Source organism: Syngnathus acus, chromosome 14 (genome assembly GCF_901709675.1).
Source record: "Syngnathus acus chromosome 14, fSynAcu1.2, whole genome shotgun sequence".
Taxonomy (NCBI): Eukaryota; Metazoa; Chordata; class Actinopteri; order Syngnathiformes; family Syngnathidae; genus Syngnathus; species Syngnathus acus.
The window spans coordinates 9,012,096-9,030,953 of record NC_051099.1 but is presented as its reverse complement, the minus strand read 5'-3'; the positions used below and the strand labels follow the sequence as shown (position 1 = coordinate 9,030,953).

The window sequence follows — 18,858 nt, the reverse complement described above, 5'->3', positions numbered from 1 at the left end:
TTATTTTGAACAAAGAATAAACCTTGGGGAGTTGTGACTTTTATTTTTCACTTTTGGTTTTTTATTACAATTGATTACTAAATAATAGTGTGTTGTTGTTGTTTTTAAACTAATTCTCTTTTGCAGAGTGACTGTTCTGCTTTTTGTCTTAAATATGTAAAACATCCTTCTATCAAAATTCCAGTAATCTTTACTCTACTGAAAAGATAAACAATATAACCCAAAACCTACCAATATAAATAACCTGTGCTTATATAAAATTTATCTCACCATCGAGTAAAACAAGTACTGTTATTATTCATATTCAATTGTGTCACGGTGGATGCTTATACCATATTGTACACAGATACAGGTTAAAGATAATTGTCCCATGTAAAATTACTATAGTGCGACGTCACTGACTTACCCCTTGGCGCATTCTTTTCAGAGAATGCAGTTTTTGCGACAGAGGACATTTTTGTGTTAGGGCTCCATACTGACTTAAACAATCGTATTGCTAATTGACCCTCAATTATTGGTGGCAGTTTTAGAAGTGTCTTATAGCCTTACATTCATTAAATAAAATACATTTAAAACACAGTACACCACTTAGTCTGCTCGCGAGCCGTCATTTTGCTTGCTGCAAAAGAATCAATAAACGAGACCGGACCACACTCCACAAAAATACTTGCTCCCATTACGACCACTACCTGCTAAAAAGGAATAGGGGCGTTGTGTGAGCAGCATCGGAGTGTGATTTAGCAGGCTGTGGGAGGAGTGATACACTTCTGCAATTAGACCCCTCTCACTCCCGCTGCTGTGGACGAGGTGCGTCCAATCCTCGACACCCAGGGGTCATACCTCAGTGACCAACTGGTGGAGGGGCTTATTTTTATCCAGCACGGTCGCCCAGTTTTTTTTTCTTTTGGTTTATTTTGTCTGTTCTTTTACACAGAGTGCTTGAATAAAGTCGACTCACAATAACATCATCCTGAAGTTTTTAATGACACGACAGGAATGCATTTTGTGTTTCACAAATGTTTACAAAAAACAGAGTCAAATCAAGAAGCGACACGCTCCGGTGGGCACACGAGATGACGAAGCAAATTAGAAACACAAACGTCATCTTTTTTTTAGGAAACGTAAACCAAATATTTGCCTGGAATAAAACGCATCATGAGTCAATTTGGTTGTTTGGAAATTGTAACCTGAGAATAGCAACAAAAGAAAACAGTCCTTTGCAAAATGTGGGAGGCCATTCTTGAGTGTTTCCCCTTGAAAGATACAAGCAGGTGGGCGTTTGCGTCAAGCCAACATAAAAATGCACACAAAGCAGAATCTTTGCCCGAAATCCAAACTAGCATTTTGGTAAAGGTTCACAAACGTCACTTTTTCAAAGTCGTTTGAGTGAAGTCAGTACTTCCTCCAGGGCAGGAAACACCCGTGTGTGCATGCGCTAGTTAGCTAGCTAGCAAGCCAGAACGGAGCGCAGTTCTGCCTTGAGGCCACTGTGGCACGGTGCGCCCGAGTTGCTCAGTTACGTTGTTCGGCCGTCAAATGGCCGCACTCACCTCCCGTCATCCCCTCGCGCACACACTCGCACACACGTCATCCCGAGGAAGAGGAGGATGAGGAGGATGGGATGGGCGAGCCTTCCCGACCGTCCCGCCAAAGGTGGTCCCACTGGCGCCTTCAGCCCACTTTGGCCCAGTTGAGGAAGGCCGGGATGTCTCGAACGGGGACGTTGCGCGTCAAGGCTTTGACGCGCAGGTTGCGGTCATCAGTGAGGAGAACCACCTCACGATGAAGACGCACTGTAACCCCGTCTAAAAGGCCAAGAAGACATGCTTTTTAGTCAACATAACTTGTGAGGTCGTCTTTGTAACTCGGCCGCAGCTGAAATCAAAAGTTACTCGCAAATGAAAAAGGTTTCCTTACTTCTCTGGTCAGGCATGAAGTCCTTGCCCTTGTCCTGGCAGTAGTGGAGGCAGCAGGACAGGATGACGTCATCGTTGTTGCCCTGACGACAGCAAACAATTGCAATTGGTTGGTTCTAATCACTCAGGCCACAAATAAGCCTTCTTGCGCCTTTCTTCTGCCCCTGACTAATTTTCGCAGTCCAAAAGTGGGACGCTCCTCCGAACGTTGCAAGCGGAGGTGGTGTTCTGACCTGCTGTCCTGAGGTGTCTTCGCTGCGGAAGGCGATGGACTCCAGCTGGGTCCCCCTGCTGGTGAGCGCCCGCAATCGCGGCTCGCGCGCCTCAAAGGCCTGCTCCAGGAACAGCACGGCCTGGCGAGCCTTCTCCTGCACACCGTGCGCATGCGCCGCCACCACGACGTGCCCTCCTCCTCCCAAAACCTCCTGGCCTTTCGCCAGGCCGTCCAGCTCCGTGATCACTGCCGCAGCAAAAAACAGAAAAATGCTGGAAAAGGCAACATAAGCCAGATACAAAACCAAATGGGAGCTTTTGCCAACGCATATCACTCCCCCTTGACAACATTTGCTTGGGTACTTCTGCTCGTCTCACGGGCATTGGGAGACTGACAAATTGACCGCTCATTCGTTATCAAAACAATCAACATGTCATGTCATTATCTGATGAATTACAAGTCGACTTGAAACAAAATAATTACCAATGAGTGGCACGACCACAATGTAGCTTCCGCAGCAGAGGAGCTTCTTGAGCGCCGCCAGGTGGTCAATGAAGCCGTTAGTGTCGGGCACCAGGAAGAGGGGCCGCACCTCCAGCTGCAGCCGCCCGCTGGTCTGCAGCACCGCCTGCCCACCAAAATCAAATTGGCAGATGACGACACGCTGTTCAAGTCAAGCCACGACATTTGAGGCTTTCGGGTAAATCGGCCGTGCAACTTGTTCGGATTGTAAGATTTGATTTATGAACAGTAATGGCTAACTTTGCGTTTAGAAAAATATATTTGCTCATACAGTGGTATCTCTACTTACGAACATAATTGGTTCTGCCATCGGGTTTGTAAGTAGAAACGTTTGTAAATAGAAGCAACGTTTCCCATAGGAATCAATGTAAAAGCAAACAATGCTTGACGGACTATCCCAAAAGTCACACTTTTTGCCCTATTACTCTGTGTAAAACACACAGAAAAACAAATCAACAGTTTTATTTTTGCTTTTTCAAACATTTATGACAAAAACTAAATGTCACTTTATTCTTGAGCTCCTAACTTTGCTTAGGGAAGGGGAAATCTTATTTTCTACACTTGCTAAAATATACCCCCGAGAAGACAAGTTAGGCTAATAAATTATTGTATATATGTATGTATGTATTGTATTGTATTGTATCCCTGCAATGTGCACGCTCACATACTCATCTTTACTTATTACTTTTTGGTTAAATTAACGAGTTTTCCGACTGTGAGTGGTTATTGAACGCACCTCGCACAGAATGCGAATGAGAACTAAGAAAAAAAAGAAAAGAAAAGCAACCAAGCTTCTAAACATGGTTCGTATCTTGAAAAGTTTGTAAGTATAGGCGTTCGTAAGTAGAGGTCTCACTGTCGTTGCTTTTAAAAGTAGTTAGATTTGATTGATTTTTTAATTTTTTAATCATTTGCAAGATTTGTTACCAGCCACTTTTGCTAAATTTGCCCTGAAAAAAAGACGTCACCTTTATTTGAAAGAATAATTGATTGATGATCTTTTTTGTTCTACTTTCTCTTCTAAATGTGCTGTTTGTGACCATTTCAAAATGCATTGTGTGAGTTTACTTGTATTTTCTGGCGGCGCTTCTGCTGCTGCACCAGTTTGTTGGTGAGGGCGTGGTGCCGCGCCTTCAGCTGCCTAATGTCGCTCTCGCCATCTCCACCCCCCGCCTCCTGGTCGGCATTTTCCTTGTAGTCTTCTTCGCCTTCAGACGCCGACGGCGAAGACTCCACGATAACATCGTCAACCTGCGACGACCAAAAGAAAAAAAATCAATCAATTAGAACGGCGACCAGTTTCCTTCCTAGTTGCTTTGTGGAACAAAAAAACATAGAATAAAAATAAATAGAAGAAACATTTGAGGCGTCAGACACCCGTGTGTACTCGGCTTTTGTTTTTTTCGCCTTGGCTTATTAATTTCACACCGGAGTCTCGTCACCTCTTTGTCCGATAGCGAGTCTCGCCCGGCACGGGCGTCCGGAGAGGGAGGGGCTGGTGCCACGGAGACGTATTTGCCGCCCTTGAAGGCCAGCAGAGGTTCTTCCTGTCCGCACAGCGCCTCCAAGAAGTACTTGAGCACCGTCACCCGCTTGCAGTCGGCGGCTATGGCCTGAAGGCGAGGAACGCATGAAGGCTAAACAAGGCATCCAGAGGCCTCCAGGGGCATTCGAAGGCAGTTCTTTGCTGGAGCTTGCAGGGGGCGTACCGTGTCGGTGCGCCGGTCCACGTAGCAGGGCTCCTGCGGTGCGGCCAGCAGTGGGATGAAGCCGGCGAGGAGTCTGTCCTCCTTCAGCTGCAGCAGCATCAGCTCCTCGTCGCCCTCCACCTCATCCGTGTCCACTTTGTAGAGCGGCACCTCGCCGTGATCCACGCGCGCCAGCACGTTGCAAAGGCACGCCAGGCACTGCCACACGTCTGGGCTGTCGCTGCCCGACCGGGAAGGGGGACATGAGGGGAAAACGGACGGCCAGGAGCAAGCGGCGGCCGGGAAGAGAAGCGGCACTCACTCTATGCCGCGGGGCGGCGGGTTCCACTGGTCCGGGTGTCCGAGCATCCAGTCGGACCAAACCTTGATGCTGGGCAGGAGCTCCCACAAGTCTGCAGGGAAATCCGAGACCCTCAGTGGGGCCTCCGGCTCGTCCTCATTATCCTCCCGCTCGACGTCAGACGTGGAGGCTGAGATGCACAGAGAGTCGAGAGCGCAACATCGGTCACAGCGCAGAGAGAAATGAAAAGCGGAACTGTACAAGTTAATGGACATTGTGCCACTCCTTGTGACAAGGATAAAGAATACATGCCTGTGAGCAACGTTCGACTGTCTGCCTACAAGCATGGTTCCAACTTCAAATATTGGTCAAACCTATTGATGCTAACCGCTAGCGTGGCAACGGGATTCTCCATTGTTAGCATTGAGCTCATTTGCTTGTTTCAAATACATGTAATTTTCTTTGTTTTGAGTGCCCTTTGAGAAAAGTTCAAGAGGGCGTGGCAATAAAAAACAAAAAGCCTCGTCAATCATTTGTTCACAATAGGCCAAACGACCGCTCGCATGAGTTGAATTGGCTGCTATCTTCAATTGTTGCTGGAATGTGAAGTCCTGGAGGTACCTGCCGGAGTGTCAGTGAGCATCTGTGTGCAGCGTTGCACCAGCAGTGCAAACATGGCCAGGCCCAGCGCCGTGCTCTGCTCCTGCAGCATCGAGCGACACTCTCCTCCTCCTCCGCCTTCTTCTTCACCACCGCCTGAGACACAGATGACATACACGCGGGTCATACAGTGTGTTTGTGTGTGTTGTTGCGTGTGGCGTTACCTCGAGTGAGGGCGTTGTGTATGGTGAACATGTTGATGGTGACGATCTGCAACAGCTGCGTGCTGCCCAGGAGCGACGGGCGGTGTTGGAGCAGCGCACGGAACTCCTGCACAACCCTCCGCAACACCCTGGGGAATGACTCCATCCTGCAAGAGGAACAGTCGCTTTGAGATGTTAGTTGTTTGGCTCAAGTGTGACGCCACTGGACTCGCATAACTTGAGCAAAGTCAGACTCACCCCACTTTGGTGAAGAGCTTTCCATGCGCGTGCAGGAAACTCAGGGTAAATCTTCTGTTGAGCTGATAAGAAGCAGGACAAACGGTCATTCATCCAGTCTGGTATTTCAAGTCACGCTACTGAGGGAGCTTTTGAATCAAATTGTGTGTTTGAACTCAATCAATCAATCAATCAATTTCGCCAAGGAAACTTAGTCTTTGATGTTTTGACTTCTATGACTTCTGTCTCGTCATGTCTTGTCTTCTATGTCATCAAAATACAAGGTTTTAGCAAAAGTCACGTAACCAAATTGGCGTAACAAGGGTGTTGTGAGAAGTTTGGACTTGCGTTCCGGGGTACTCGTGCGTCTCGGATGTTTAGGGTTGCCTGGGGCGTTGGTGTCTGCGACGGTACGACTAAAACCACTGCATGGCACGGCGGGAGATTTGGCGGCTTACGTCGCCGCCGCTGAGGCCGCTGAGCTCTCCATCCTGTTCTGAGTCACCGCGTCCGCCGGGGCGCAGCCAGAGCTCAGAGCGTGCCCCGTCCTCAAGCCCGGCGCGGCCCCGGACCGCGGGCCCCCAGGAGCCGCCGTCCTGTTGGTCCTGCCTCCTGCGACGCTCCAGCTGCTCCGTCTTGCGCTTGGCCTCCTCGAACAGGCTCATCAGGCTCTCCCTGGCCGTCAGGATGGGATTGGACGCCGCCAGGCTGCGCATGTAGTAATAGACGGCGTCCAGCTTGCGCTTCTGTGGGCGGGGCAAACGCGCAGGGATCAGCGCGCCAAGCTGGCCAAGCGCCGCAAAAGGTCCACGCTCGTTGGGTCACTCACAGTGTAGACGGCCAGCAGGGCCAGCTGGTTGTACGGGCGGCCATTTTTGGGGGCGATCTGCTGCGCTTTCAGGTACCAGCTAGGAACAATTGCATTCAGAGATGCCAAACACATAAGCACAAAGCATTTGCCACTTTCATTGGGTACCTGAAAAAAAAACAACTAATCAATCCAAATGCGGTATGTGCAAAGACCAAACATGGCCTACAGTCATCTTTGGTGGCTCTGTGGCGAGGTTGTGTTGTTTAAGAACAAAACAAGTCACGGGGCTTGCAATCAGACGTGTCCATGTGAAATAATTCAAGCGTGACAACAAGGGCCCGTTTGCACAAACCTCTCAGTACCTGCGAGCTTTTCCATAGTTGGCCGAGTCGCTGGCTTGTTCCCGGTAGCGAGCGATGTCTCCTTGACAGATGAAACAGCGCTGAGCGCTGATCAGAGCGTACTTCACCTGCGGGGGCACAAAGGTCAGTTTTTGTCAACTTTGAACGGCATGACAGCCGTTCGAATATTCAATATTCAAGTGTGTTTCCAAGCATGTGCCTACCGTTTTGCACAGCGGCCGAGTCCTGACGGCCATGCCGTCCATGTAGTCCTCCAGTTTGAACTGGTAGACCGTCTGCAGCTTCTGGAGCAGAGTCTCAAAAAAGTGCGCCCCCTGCAAACAAGACACACGGGCAGGTCAGAATCAAGAGGCCGTGCTCTTGCGGCGAGGGCCGTCGTGCTGCGCTTGACCTCGTTGAGCAGGGCGAGCAGCGCCTCACGGATGGCCAGCGGCTCAGCGGCGTCCTTTAGCAGCTGGCGAAAGCGCTCGATGACCTGGTAGAAGACATTCTTCCACAGCGCCTGGTCCACGCTCTGCGAGTCGGCCAACTCGATGTCGCTCAGGACGACGCGCTCGTACACGGCCAGCAGCTCCGCCCTGGCCGCCGGTAGCACACCAAAATGGACCATTTGCAAGCTTTTCAACACGCCGCATGATTTGCCATTGATTGGATTGGACCAGTGAGCACTTGCGACTCGCTGAAATCAACGTTAAGCCTGGGTAATCGATCGTGCCGAATTGGAATGTTTTTTGTTGATGGCACCAACCTGAGCTGGGCCATGCGCTCCAGGCCGTCGGTGCTGAGTCTGTCTCGGGACAGCAGGTTGCTGAGCTGAACTTCCTGGGCGTCTGCCGCCCGGAGCATGCGGCCCAGCTCGCCTCTGGCCCGCCGCTCCGCCTCCTCCACTGTCAAGGTGCCGTCAGTCTGGGCGTAACCTCGGTACAAGTGAGCCGGCGCGTACGCTCCGTTGGCCACCTGGTAGGGGAAGGGGCAGCGTTGGTTGGCGGCGGCCGGCTGGCAGCAGTAGGGGTTGTCCGACTTCTGGAACTTGTAGTAGGCTGCGGCGGGCGCCACCGGAGGGCTCCCCGCCACTTCGTCATCCGTGTCCAGAAAGTGCAGCTGCGCGTACGCCGCCTGCGGGTAGACGGCCTGCGGGTAGACGGCCTGCGGGTAGACGGCCTGCGGGAGTGACTGGCGACCAGCAGGAGCCAGTGCCGGTTTCTGCTCTGGATTGTTGGGGTCCCAGAGGCGCCTGGCGCCTCCGCCACGACCTCCTCGAGCCCTGGGTATGGCTCCTCGAGCGCTGCCAAACAGCATCCGCCGGCCCGATTCCAGAGGCTTGGCCATGTCACTGCGGGACGGCAGCACCAGGATACCTGTTGGATTGGCGCTCGGGTTAGCACACTTCACGTGATGCACACAGCGGCCGCATGCCAATTCACAAATCCGTTTGCTTTTCTTGTTAACTAAGCACACTCTGCGACCAGATTCTGACAGTGAGAGAAATACAGTAATCCCTCGCTACATTGCGGTTCGTTTATCGCGGCTTCAGTACATCGCAGATTTTTTTCCAGATTAAAAAAAAAAAATCAAAATTTCAAATTCAAAATAAAACTTCTAAATTGAGGAATTATGGCACGAAAGTTGCCCACTCGCCAGAAGAAGGCAGGGATTGTCCACACAATGGCAGTACATACACGTGTACCTTCATACACAAAAAAGTTGTTATAACAAGAGTTCTAAAAACATATTTACAGTATTGTACCTTATTAATTTTTTTTATAATAATAAGCGTTCTAAAAACATATTTACAGTATGTACACTTGTACCTTGTAAAAAAGTTATAATAATAAAAGTGTTCTAAAAACATTTTACAGTGTGTATACTTTAGCTACATCTACGTATGTTACACACGCACGCATATCATATTTATATTTATATTATTTCTACATTATTTTCTGTGCGTCATTTACGTATACTACGTATTAATATAGTATTTAAGTGTTTGAAACTATTATTTAATGTTCTAATGATAACATATGCACTTATATGGTTTGATACACAAAAAATTAGTTTGTTAAAAATGCTACTTCGCGGAGTTTCACATATCGCGGGTGGTCTTGGAACCAATTATCCGCGATAAACGAGGGATTACTGTATCACTGCGTTCTAACAACGGCTCTAAAACGCATTACTTTGAAATAAAATAAAAACAACTTTTCCATTGAAGGCTAAACAAAATATTCATTGATCAATGAATTTTGGGGGATGAACCAATCAATCATTCCTTGATTCCAAAACAGACAATTATTTGAAATTGGCAAAGCAGAAAAATTTGCAAACAAATTCTGACTTTGTGACAGCCTTGGTCTTGAACATGTCAGAAAATCAGATCAAAGATTCATCATTGCTAACGACCCCTCCCAACACACACACACAACACAAACACGTGCGTGCGTACGTACGTACGTACCCCCGCCTCGGCCTCGAGGGGACGGCCCGTGCTTATGGCGGTCCCCGGAGGCGGCCCGCTTCTTTTCTGTGGAGAGCCTGAGGATTCCTCGCCCTCTGCCTTCGGCCCCTTTGGCGCTGCCACGGGAGTCCCCGGCGTGCGAGCGTCCGCAATCGGCCGCGTCGCTGGTCTCACCCCATTCGGCGGAGTCGGGCGAGGAGGTCCAGCTGGCGTGGCGGCGCAAGCCGCGTGTTTCTCTCCGGGGACGGTCGGGCCTGCTGGCGGCATCCGGGCCGGCGGCGCTGCTAGCCGAGCTGCTGCTATAGGTGCGTCGTCGCGGGCGGCGGATGTCCAATTCAGAATAGCGTTTAGAGGCGGATGCGGCGCCGTCCCATTTGCTGCTCTCGCTTCGCCGGCCTTTGCGTTCGCCGTTCCTTTGCGTCGGAGCGCCTCTGTCAGCTTCTCTGCTGCCGCCGTTCTTGCTGTTGCGGCTTCTTCTGGTGCTCTCTCGTCCCTTGTTTGGGTGAGCTTCTGCTGGTTGATTGGCCACATGGCCCTGGCTTCTGTCTTTCTCCCGCTCAGCGGGACCCGAGACAACATTCCGGCTCTTCTCGCCGCCTCTTCTGTGACGATTGCCCCTCTTCTCGGCATCCTCCCGCCTTTTCTGATCCATGCTTTTGCCTCTGTCACCGTCTTGCTGGGATGCTTTGCCCTCAAAATTGAGTTTTTCTACTTTGCTAACCAGTTCCTCCACCGCCGCCTGGCATCCTTCATTCCCGTTCGTATCTATAAATTTTGCATTTTCCTCAGTGCTCTTTTCGCCTTGATTCTTGCCCTTTGCCTCTCTTTGTTTGGCTCTGTGGTTTCTCAGCGGAGGCTTATCCAGCTCTTGCGCCCTGCCGCAGTCTTTCCCCGCCACGGTCCGGCGGCTTCCGGGCTGGTAAAATTCCCGGTCGGGTTTGCGGGCTTTCTTTGAGTTGGCGGCTCCGGCGGGCTCCGGACTTTCTTGGTGGCTTTCGGGCATGTCTTTGTCACGAGCGGCCTGGCTTTCGACAGTGGCAACGTTACTGCCATCGCCTCGCATCCTGTGGTCAGCGTGCTTGGGGAGGTTCTTTTTGATGTTCCTAGGTTTGGATTCTCGCAAGTCAGGTGGCAGGGATCCACGGCGGTCGCTTGCAGTGTTTTCGGTCTCCTCGCTGTCGCGGCGCTGACATCCCTGTCCTGGCCCTCGCTGGTAGCGCTGCAAGTCAGGACGGCGCCGTTGCTTCTTGGCCGCGTGATCGTCCTCTGCTCTCCATGCATGCATGCCCGCACACACATGTACACGCACACACACACACACGCACGCACGCGCGCGCGCACACACACACACACACACACACACAAACTTTTGCTAATTAGAGTCAGGTGCAAAGGTCCAGATAAACTTCATTGGTCTGAAAATGATTTACAACAAAGAGAGGTATCAATCTATTCCAGCGATGAATGGTGTGACAAGCAGATTTAAATGCTCTGCCACCATGGTACATTTTTCTGCCAAGGAACATTGTTGACATGAGTTGAGGAGCTTTATTTGGACAAATGTGATGCTGTGATCCCATATTGTGGAATTTTTAAGCAATTAGGAATCTTTTTAGGGAACTACTTGCTAACTACTTGCTAACTACTTGTAAACTACTTGTAAACTACTTGTAAATTCTCAGGGTTCATTTTCTACCATTAGCACATAGTATGATTTGCCACGCAAAGCCGGAATTTAACCAAATCACAAAGTGCTAAGTTAAGTTAAAAAGTTAAAGTCCCAATGATCGTCATACACACATCTGGGTGTGGTGAAATTTGTCCTCTGCATTTAACCCATCCCCGTGTGATTTTGAGCCATCCCCTGGGGGAGAGGGGAGCAGTGAGCAGCAGCGGTGCCGCGCTCGCTAACCCCCCAATTCCAACCCCTTAATGCTGAGTGCCAAGCAGGGAGGCAATGGGTCCCATTTTTATAGTCTTTGGTATGACCCGGCCGGGGTTGAACCCACAACCTTCCAGACTCAGGGTGGACACTCTACCACTAGGCCACTGAGCTGGTTCACGGTTACAACAGGAAGCGCTTCGCTCCAGCTCAGACTTGGCACAAATTTCTCCATTTTGTTGCCCTCGTGACGTCAATGGCAACGCTTGTCGTTTGAGCGCACTTGGAAACAATTGAAAACCGGCGCGCGCGCGCGCACACACACACACGCGCACGCTCTTATGTGTGTGCTGCTATCAGTTGCAGCAATGAGTCGGCGACGGAAAGCAAAGCGCGATGATAGAGGATTGCACGGGTGGGAAGATTTAGCCACATTAGCACAAACATTAGCCAAGCGAGCGCGCGCACGTTAAACAAGTCCGAGAGCTCGACGTGCCGTTGACATACGAGCAAGTTGGAAGCTTTTAAGCTTCCCGCCGCGTTGTTGTGTTGTTTCCTCGCCCGCACCTTGCTGAAGTGTACCACTGGACGCCGCGGCGCCTTGGGTTCGAAGTTCGGCCGCCGAAATTCGCACTCGGTCCAACTTCTCCGCCATCTTTGTTGGCCTCCAGACCAACAAAACAAAAACATCGCGCGGCTACGGCGGCCACCCCGGGACAAATTTGGCTGCACGTGACGTAATCTGCTCTCACGCACTTGCTGCTGCTTTTTCGCGGTTACCGATTGAAAAGCAAAATGTCTTCAACCCGTTCCCTTTCCGACAAGTCATTTGAAAACATAATATGAAAGGAAGTTGTAATAATTGTTGATTATGTACTTGAATTTCCGACAGCCATCGACGGTTTTATTGATATTTGTTAAGAACAAGAGATAGTGATGCCTCCGGCTTGAAGTGAAGAGCATTGCTTGTTGCGGTCTGTGTTGAGACATCCCCAAAGATTGCGTTATAGTAATATGTTATTGCCTAACATAACATTTCAAGAGTTGAATACTGATGACTGACTGCATGTGGCATTTTCTGCTGTGTGCTTTTTAAGAAAACATACAATCTGCTTGACTTTGATGTTACATGTTGTTGCCATGGTGATATCAAGGCGTCGTCGTCAGGAGTTGACTTGGTGAGCAGGTTTAGACGACGATGACGTCCTTCGTTTCCATTTAGGTCATGGAATCCTCTCGCCATCTTATTTCGCATCTGCGCCCCTTTTTGAGATGTTACGTGTCTGCAGCGTGTATGTGCGCGCAAATGTGATGGGGAACCGAAAGTGGCGTGCGTGTGCGCGTGTGTGCACGTGTGAGTGAGAAGGGGGTGCCTTGCCGGATGTAGTGGGTGTGTGTCTCCCCCTGTGTGTGTGCTGCAGCAAAATGCAGGTGAAGCAATGCAGGATGACACGCACACGCGCGCGCACACGGTAGGCGGGGTGAGGGTGAGCAGGAGGAGGAAGAGAGCTGGTGTGAATACAAATGAGAAAAGTGAGGGCCGACTTTTTGGGGGGTGGTGAATCTCATCAGGCCGCCAAAGGGGGCTTTCACCTGCCCGCCCAATGGCGCCCCTTCCCTGGCGAATCCCCCCGCCGCCCCCGCCGATGAGTGAGAGCGAGGAAGGATGCCACTCGAGTGAGAAGAGAAGACGGACGGTGACCGCACGCTGAGAACAAAGTTGATGCTTGCGCTTGAGGGAACCATCAAGTCGACGTCATGACATCCAATCTTTGTCACACTGCATCAGTTGGCCACAAATATTCGTCGATCCCCGCAGAAGACAAACGAAATACGACCGTGACCGCTCTACCATTTGTTTGCGTGTGTTGCCGAGACAGTTGAGCCGGTTCGAGCGCTGCAGCGTGCATTAAGCACGTAAACACTCAAAAGCTCGATGGAGATTTAAAATGTAGAAGACGTGGTTCTCTTTGTTTTATTCTGCGCATGGAGTATAGGAGAGGCCAAAAAACAGGTTGACACTTCAGAAACGCGCAAGTTGGGGTCATACTGTAGCAGTTATGCTATTTGCTAGCCTGTTAGCGTTAGTGGGACGCGACACCTGTGTGAATGTGTTGGAGGATTTTGCCATAAGAGCCCGAGCGTGTGTATGCCAGCGTACGTGCGGCTGAAGAGGCATCGTGCATGGGAAACGGAGTCCTCACGCGTGGCGCACTACAAATTGAAAATCCTTTCTCAGAGTTTGTGGGTGAGTGGGCGGATGCCTCGCTGTGTGAGCGCGTGGGTTTGATACGTCCCGCACGGTGCGTGTGGGCAGGAGCAACTCTCGCGCAGGAAAGAAGCGGGGGCAGGCAGGGATTCACCAAGCAACATCCTCCTCCTTTTGTCCTCCTCATCTTTCTTACCTCACCCCTCCACCTCCCCTTCCCACTGGCACTCTTGATGCTCTGATATAACTTTTTTTTTTTATGACTGCCTCGATTTTCATCTCGATATTTTCCCTCCATCCATCCATCCATCCATCCATCCATCCATCCATCCATCCATCCATCCATCCATCCATCCATCCATCCATCCATCCATCCATCCATCCATCCATCCATCTTCTGGCCCGTCCACTTCCACGTTTCCGTTCCTTTAACCGTCTCTCCAGCCTCACCCCTCTTTTTCTGTCTTCCATTCCTCCATTTCTCCCTTCACGTTTTCCCTTCTCAATGTCCTTCCTTTTTCCACCACTCCTCCATCCTTTTTCTACCTTTTCCCTCCTCCTCCATTTGTTCTTCGTCCGGCTCATCCCACTGTCGCATTCTTGCATCAATCTCTTCTCTCTTATCTTGTCTGCTCTCTCTTGCTTTCTGTTTCGTTCTCTTATCGGCCAGCACGCTTGCTCGCTTGGCAATCAAAGGGAGAGAAAACACAAACGTGCGCGCGCGTGCGTGCGTCTCACTGGGTTTTCAGTATGAGTCAGAATAGGGGGAACAGGGGGAGTGGGCGGCTGCTGATAGACAAGAAGAATAAAAAAAGGACATGAAAAATTGCTTTAAATTATTGCAAAGAACTTTATGAAGAACCCCGAAAAATTGGACAAAACCAGGAACCGCGTGAACACCAGCGCGGGACCGGCTGTCGACAGGTCGGGGTGCTGGGGCCCGGGTTGGTCTGCTCGGAAGAGGGCACTTTTGGCCCACTGAAAAAAAAAAATATATATATATATATATCACAAAGGAAAATAAATAAATAAATAAATACAGCTCTCGGGAGCTCTGGCTTCAATTCAACGCTCCTTCTGCTTTGGGCGCCTTGGCCGCCAGGAGGCGATAGAAGACAAACAAAGTCGGCAGCGGCGGCATTTTGTCTGCATCGCTTGTTAGCATCAAGCTAAGCTAAGGTAAGCAAAGCTATGAGGCAGACGCAAGGTGTAATTCTCTTTGTTCCGTTTCAGTCAAACAAAAGGTCGATGAATTTCGCGGCTTCTGCCCTCTACAGGACTCCTCCTTAAATCGCTCTGCCCGTCACGATAGCTCACTGGCAGAAATAGATAAACAAAAGTACATTAATTCATTTTTGGACCAATTAGATGAAATTTAATTATTTGGTACAGCACGGCAACGACAATGATGTCGAAGAAGAATATGATGGTGCGCACGAGCTTTCCATGCAAGAAGCCAAGCTCCCGCTCTCCCCTCACCCCTTATAAATAGCAACACACGCGCCTCAGTGACGTGCCCACACACTTATGTGTGTAGGTGAATCTTTGAATGAATGCGCCCCCCCCCCCCCCCCCATACATACACACACACACCAGGCCCCCTCCCATTTACGAGTTACTGGGGCATCTCTATAAAAGGCCCACGGAGGATGGGAGAGCCGCTCTGTGAGGGAAGCGAGCGCCGGCCACGGACACCAACCGGATCGCGAGAAAAAAAGGGGGGAGGGGGAAAACCCCCAAGAGAAACGTGCACGCTTGGACACTTGGCACGCACGCAGGAGGCCGTCGTTGACTGTCAAACGCGCGGCACACGGAGGCAGGTGAGAGGAAAACTTGGGTTTGTACAGAGCGGTTTGCAGAGTGACTGTTGATGATGATGATCATGATGATGATGAAGACGAAGGTGAGAGTTCCTGCAGCGTGACTCACTCGCGCAACTCGAATTATGCCGCTGATAACATTGTATTGACTCCAAGACGGATGCGCGTGCGTGTGTGCGCGCGCTCTTTTCACCCAGCGCGTGTTTTTCCACTTCGGTCATTTGGAGCGTCACTTTCATGGCTTCCTTGTGGCCGGGAGCCCCCTCTTCCTTATATGGACTTCCAGCCGTCGTTTCCTCCCTGTGACGTTGTCGTTCAGTGACGTCGACCGCGCTTCGTTCTTGGGCACGTTGCAGATGACAGCCTATTCACACGCATGCGCATGGCGAAGAAAAAGTGGGCGTCGCGCACGCGTACACCGCAGTGTGAAATTCCGGTGCGCGTGGGCGGAATGCGCAGCGGGTAAGGGGGGGGGGGGACGCTCGCTTGTGCAAGAAGTTGGGGGGGAATGAATGGACACTCATTCACAACTCGTTTGCGCGGGAACGCGAACGGTTGCTGCTGCCATGGAAACCGAGCGGCCGGGCGCGCTCTGATACGTCAGGAGCCTGAGCGAGGTCAAAGCCCATTGGTTGGCGGCCCGCGTGACGGCTCTCTCTCTCTCTCTCTCTCTCTCTCTCTCTCTCTCTCTCTCTCTCTCTCTCTCTCTCTCTCTCTCTCTCTCTCTCTCTCTCTCTCTCTCTCTCTCAGACACACACACACACACACACACACACACACACACACACACACACACACACACACACACACGCGCCCACGCACACAGCTCAGAACCACGGACAGCGCGCATGGTGAGATTCACGCACGCCAATTAGCATTAGCAACAAGTTCCCTCGAGAATACGTTCGGAAATAAATTCTATACATGAATTAAAACCTAAATAATACCAAGGTGAGATTCATCTTGATTTAATGTCATTGCCCGCTCAAAACTTTGTACTTTTAAATATCTTATATGTAAAGTGTAAAACAATTGGGAATGGATTGTAATTGAAAAAATTGACATCTCTTTCAAGACTTTTTTCTTTTCCTTTGAAAGAAATCAAGTAATGCTAAACTTGCATTAGCGTTGTCCAAAAAAAGACCACTTTAGCAAGCCACAACAGTGATGTCGATTACATGACTTTTTCTCATCCAGAGCAAATCTAAGAGCAAATGTCAATTTAAAGATGGTTTTTTTTTGGAAAAGGTACCATCGTGACACGTTGCATCATCTCTCCGTTGATGCTCTTGTGCCCGCAAATTCCTCCACATCCATCAAGTGAAAACATCCAAAGTGACTCTGAACCTCTTCAGGCATCTTCATTTCGGGTCGCTTTCAATTCAACATCTTGGGGGAGAAATAATGTGCTTAATGAGAAGGTTGTCTTGGTTTGTTTTGTTTTCCAGTCTTCAGTTGTAGGCAGAAATGGCTTTTGTCTCTTCTTGTTTTTTCCTCTTTGGACTTTGGCCAAGATGGCCGGAGCATCAGCACCTTGGCTTTAGACTGCTTACTGCGTGTATGCAAACTCCCGCTACAGTAACAGTCTACAGTCATGGCTACTGATGCCCAGCAAATGCATCGAACGGGCCGCCATCCATTTGCAAAACTCCACTTGACTGGCTTCCAACTCCTCATTGTCCTTTCAGTATATTGCCGCCCTCTGTTGACACTGAGGTCAAACAATGGGCTTTCTCCTGCGAGGTTACAACAGCCATGACATATTTGGCCCTACGTCACGTCAGCCACAACATTTCGCATTTTGGGAGCGACTTACATCCTTCTATTAGCCTAGCATGGTGAGGTGGAACATATTTGACGGGATTTGTGGGCAAGATATGGTGTTAAGATGTGGATATTTAAAATTGTAAACTCATGTTTGTAACAAGTAGTCCCGGAGCCGGCAGGCCGGCCAGCCTACAGTTGCCATGCAGACCAGCTCAGTTCAGCGCCACCTCTGCTACTGTCTCCGTGGCGACCGTGGCTTCAGATTGTTACTCTAGTGAACGGTAAGCATGGTAACAGTCTACAGCCATGGTCGCTAGGGGCAGGTATCGTCGGGGAGACGCAACCTTTGGCCTCTGCTGCACCCCCATCCCATTGCTGGCTACAACTGCATCAGCGGCCGAACCAGGCAAAATGCATCTCAATCTTTTCAACCCTCAAAAGTGCGTTCGTGCTACCTAGTGGCCAGCGGGATACGTTTTTTTTACGTTAATTCCTTTTTCTTCTGCTCTTTCACGCACCGAACAATGCACAGCAGCATTTACAAACTGTTATATTTATGATTTATTTCATTTTTATTTGAATATATTTACTTCCTACATCCTAGGGCAGTGGTCCCCAACCACCGGGCCGCGGACCGGTACCGGTCCGTGGGTCACTTGGTACCGGGCCGCCAAGCCGCACAGAAAAAAAAAAAAGAATTATCGACAATCAATTAATTCAGGTCAAGACACTCGTCCCGGTCACGTGACATGTTTCCCCAGTCGAGCCCGCAAAGCTAATATGTGGCGACAGGCTAACTAACCAGGTAATGAAGCATTCAAAACTGCTTCAACACATGGAGACCAAGCATCCTGCAATAAAAGACAAACCTTAATCACTTCGGGTGTCATTGTCTCCGATTACGTCTAGATGGGACCGGCTCGTTTCTGAGAAACAAACTCAGTGCTCCCACTAATTCAACGTAATGGTGAGTTTTATTTTTGTCATTTGTACTTGTTTTTATGTCAGTCGTATCATTTTATTTCATCGTATTTATATATTTATTATAAATGTATTATTTATATAAATGTATTATTTATTTATATAAATGCCGGTCCGCGAAAATATTTCTGACATGTAACGGGTCCGTGGCGCAAAAAAGGTTGGGGACCACTGTCCTAGGGGATGTGTTAATATTTTCCTGCAAAAATATACATAATAAAAAGTCTATAAAGTTTTATGTTGATGGAAATACCAAAATGAGGTGAAAACCTGAATTTGAAGAAAAAAAAGCAGGACAAGTTCGAATGCGCGTCATGTGTTTGATGTGCATTTTATCCTGGTATGAAAGCAAGCAATGTGTATTCTTACCTCGATTAAACCTTTGATAGACAAACGCCAAATCGTTTTGGAGCAAAAAGCTGTCAAGCTGTATCGGAGCGTGTATCTGACTGTCCTCCTTCGTTTGTCAGCTTGACGACGACGAACGTCACACCACGTGCTCTTGTGCGCCCCCTTTGGTGGGGCCGTCACAGGCACACAAAAAGGAGGCTGCCACCCTACGGGGTTCCTCTGCATTTTTTAAGCAAATGTGAATAGTATGCAACAGGTAGCTGTTGAACGTGTTTGCTTTTTCAGACACAAGCTGTGTCTGAAAAGCTTCATTGGAGACGTGAGGCCGTTTTGTGCTGTAGTGCAGCCACTTGTCCACTCAAAGGTGCCGTGCTGTGCTCCTTCTGCTTTTTGGGGAGGTATACAGCCAGAAAACCAACGCAGGTCAGACTTAAGGCAGCAATCAGGCAGGGCAGTGGGACGAGGTGCAACATAAACTCCGCCTTAAAAACTCATGTGATGACTAACAGCACAGGGAAGGATTGCTGTTCCGGGACAGA

At 49.7% G+C, this 18,858-nt stretch overlaps 1 protein-coding gene across 8 annotated transcripts; it reads right to left on the bottom strand.

Annotated features, from left to right (window-relative positions):
- Positions 1 to 960: 960 nt before the first annotated feature.
- Positions 961 to 11,892, bottom strand: smg6 (SMG6 nonsense mediated mRNA decay factor). 8 transcript variants are annotated; one of them, XM_037270148.1, is made up of 19 exons: positions 11,699 to 11,892; positions 9,310 to 10,575; positions 7,603 to 8,212; positions 7,246 to 7,432; positions 7,058 to 7,168; positions 6,855 to 6,961; positions 6,511 to 6,589; positions 6,140 to 6,427; positions 5,703 to 5,764; positions 5,466 to 5,611; positions 5,263 to 5,397; positions 4,663 to 4,831; positions 4,362 to 4,581; positions 4,095 to 4,289; positions 3,721 to 3,903; positions 2,614 to 2,758; positions 2,150 to 2,376; positions 1,918 to 1,999; positions 961 to 1,805 (listed from the first exon to the last, which is right to left on the bottom strand). In XM_037270148.1, the coding sequence occupies exons 1-19, from the start codon at positions 11,844 to 11,846 to the stop codon at positions 1,672 to 1,674; spliced, it is 4,494 nt and encodes a 1,497-aa protein (XP_037126043.1). In that variant the 5' UTR covers positions 11,847 to 11,892; the 3' UTR covers positions 961 to 1,671. The 8 variants fall into 8 exon arrangements, with proteins under 8 accessions (XP_037126043.1, XP_037126044.1, XP_037126045.1 ...); XM_037270149.1 differs by having other exon boundaries at positions 4,095 to 4,265; positions 11,699 to 11,891; XM_037270150.1 differs by having other exon boundaries at positions 11,759 to 11,889.
- Between the last annotated feature and the right edge of the window lie 6,966 nt (positions 11,893 to 18,858).

Bases quoted from the DNA above. Each gene is read 5' to 3' on its own strand.
- smg6 (XM_037270148.1), bottom strand. From the start codon at position 11,846: ATGGCGGAGAAGTTGGACCGAGTGCGAATTTCGGCGGCCGAACTTCGA. The intron at 6,428-6,510 runs GTGAGTGACCCA...CCCCGCCCACAG, and splicing joins CCCTGCTGGCCGTCTACACT to AAGCGCAAGCTGGACGCCGT. The intron at 2,000-2,149 runs GTCAGAACACCA...TGCTGTCGTCAG, and splicing joins AAGACACCTCAGGACAGCAG to GGCAACAACGATGACGTCAT.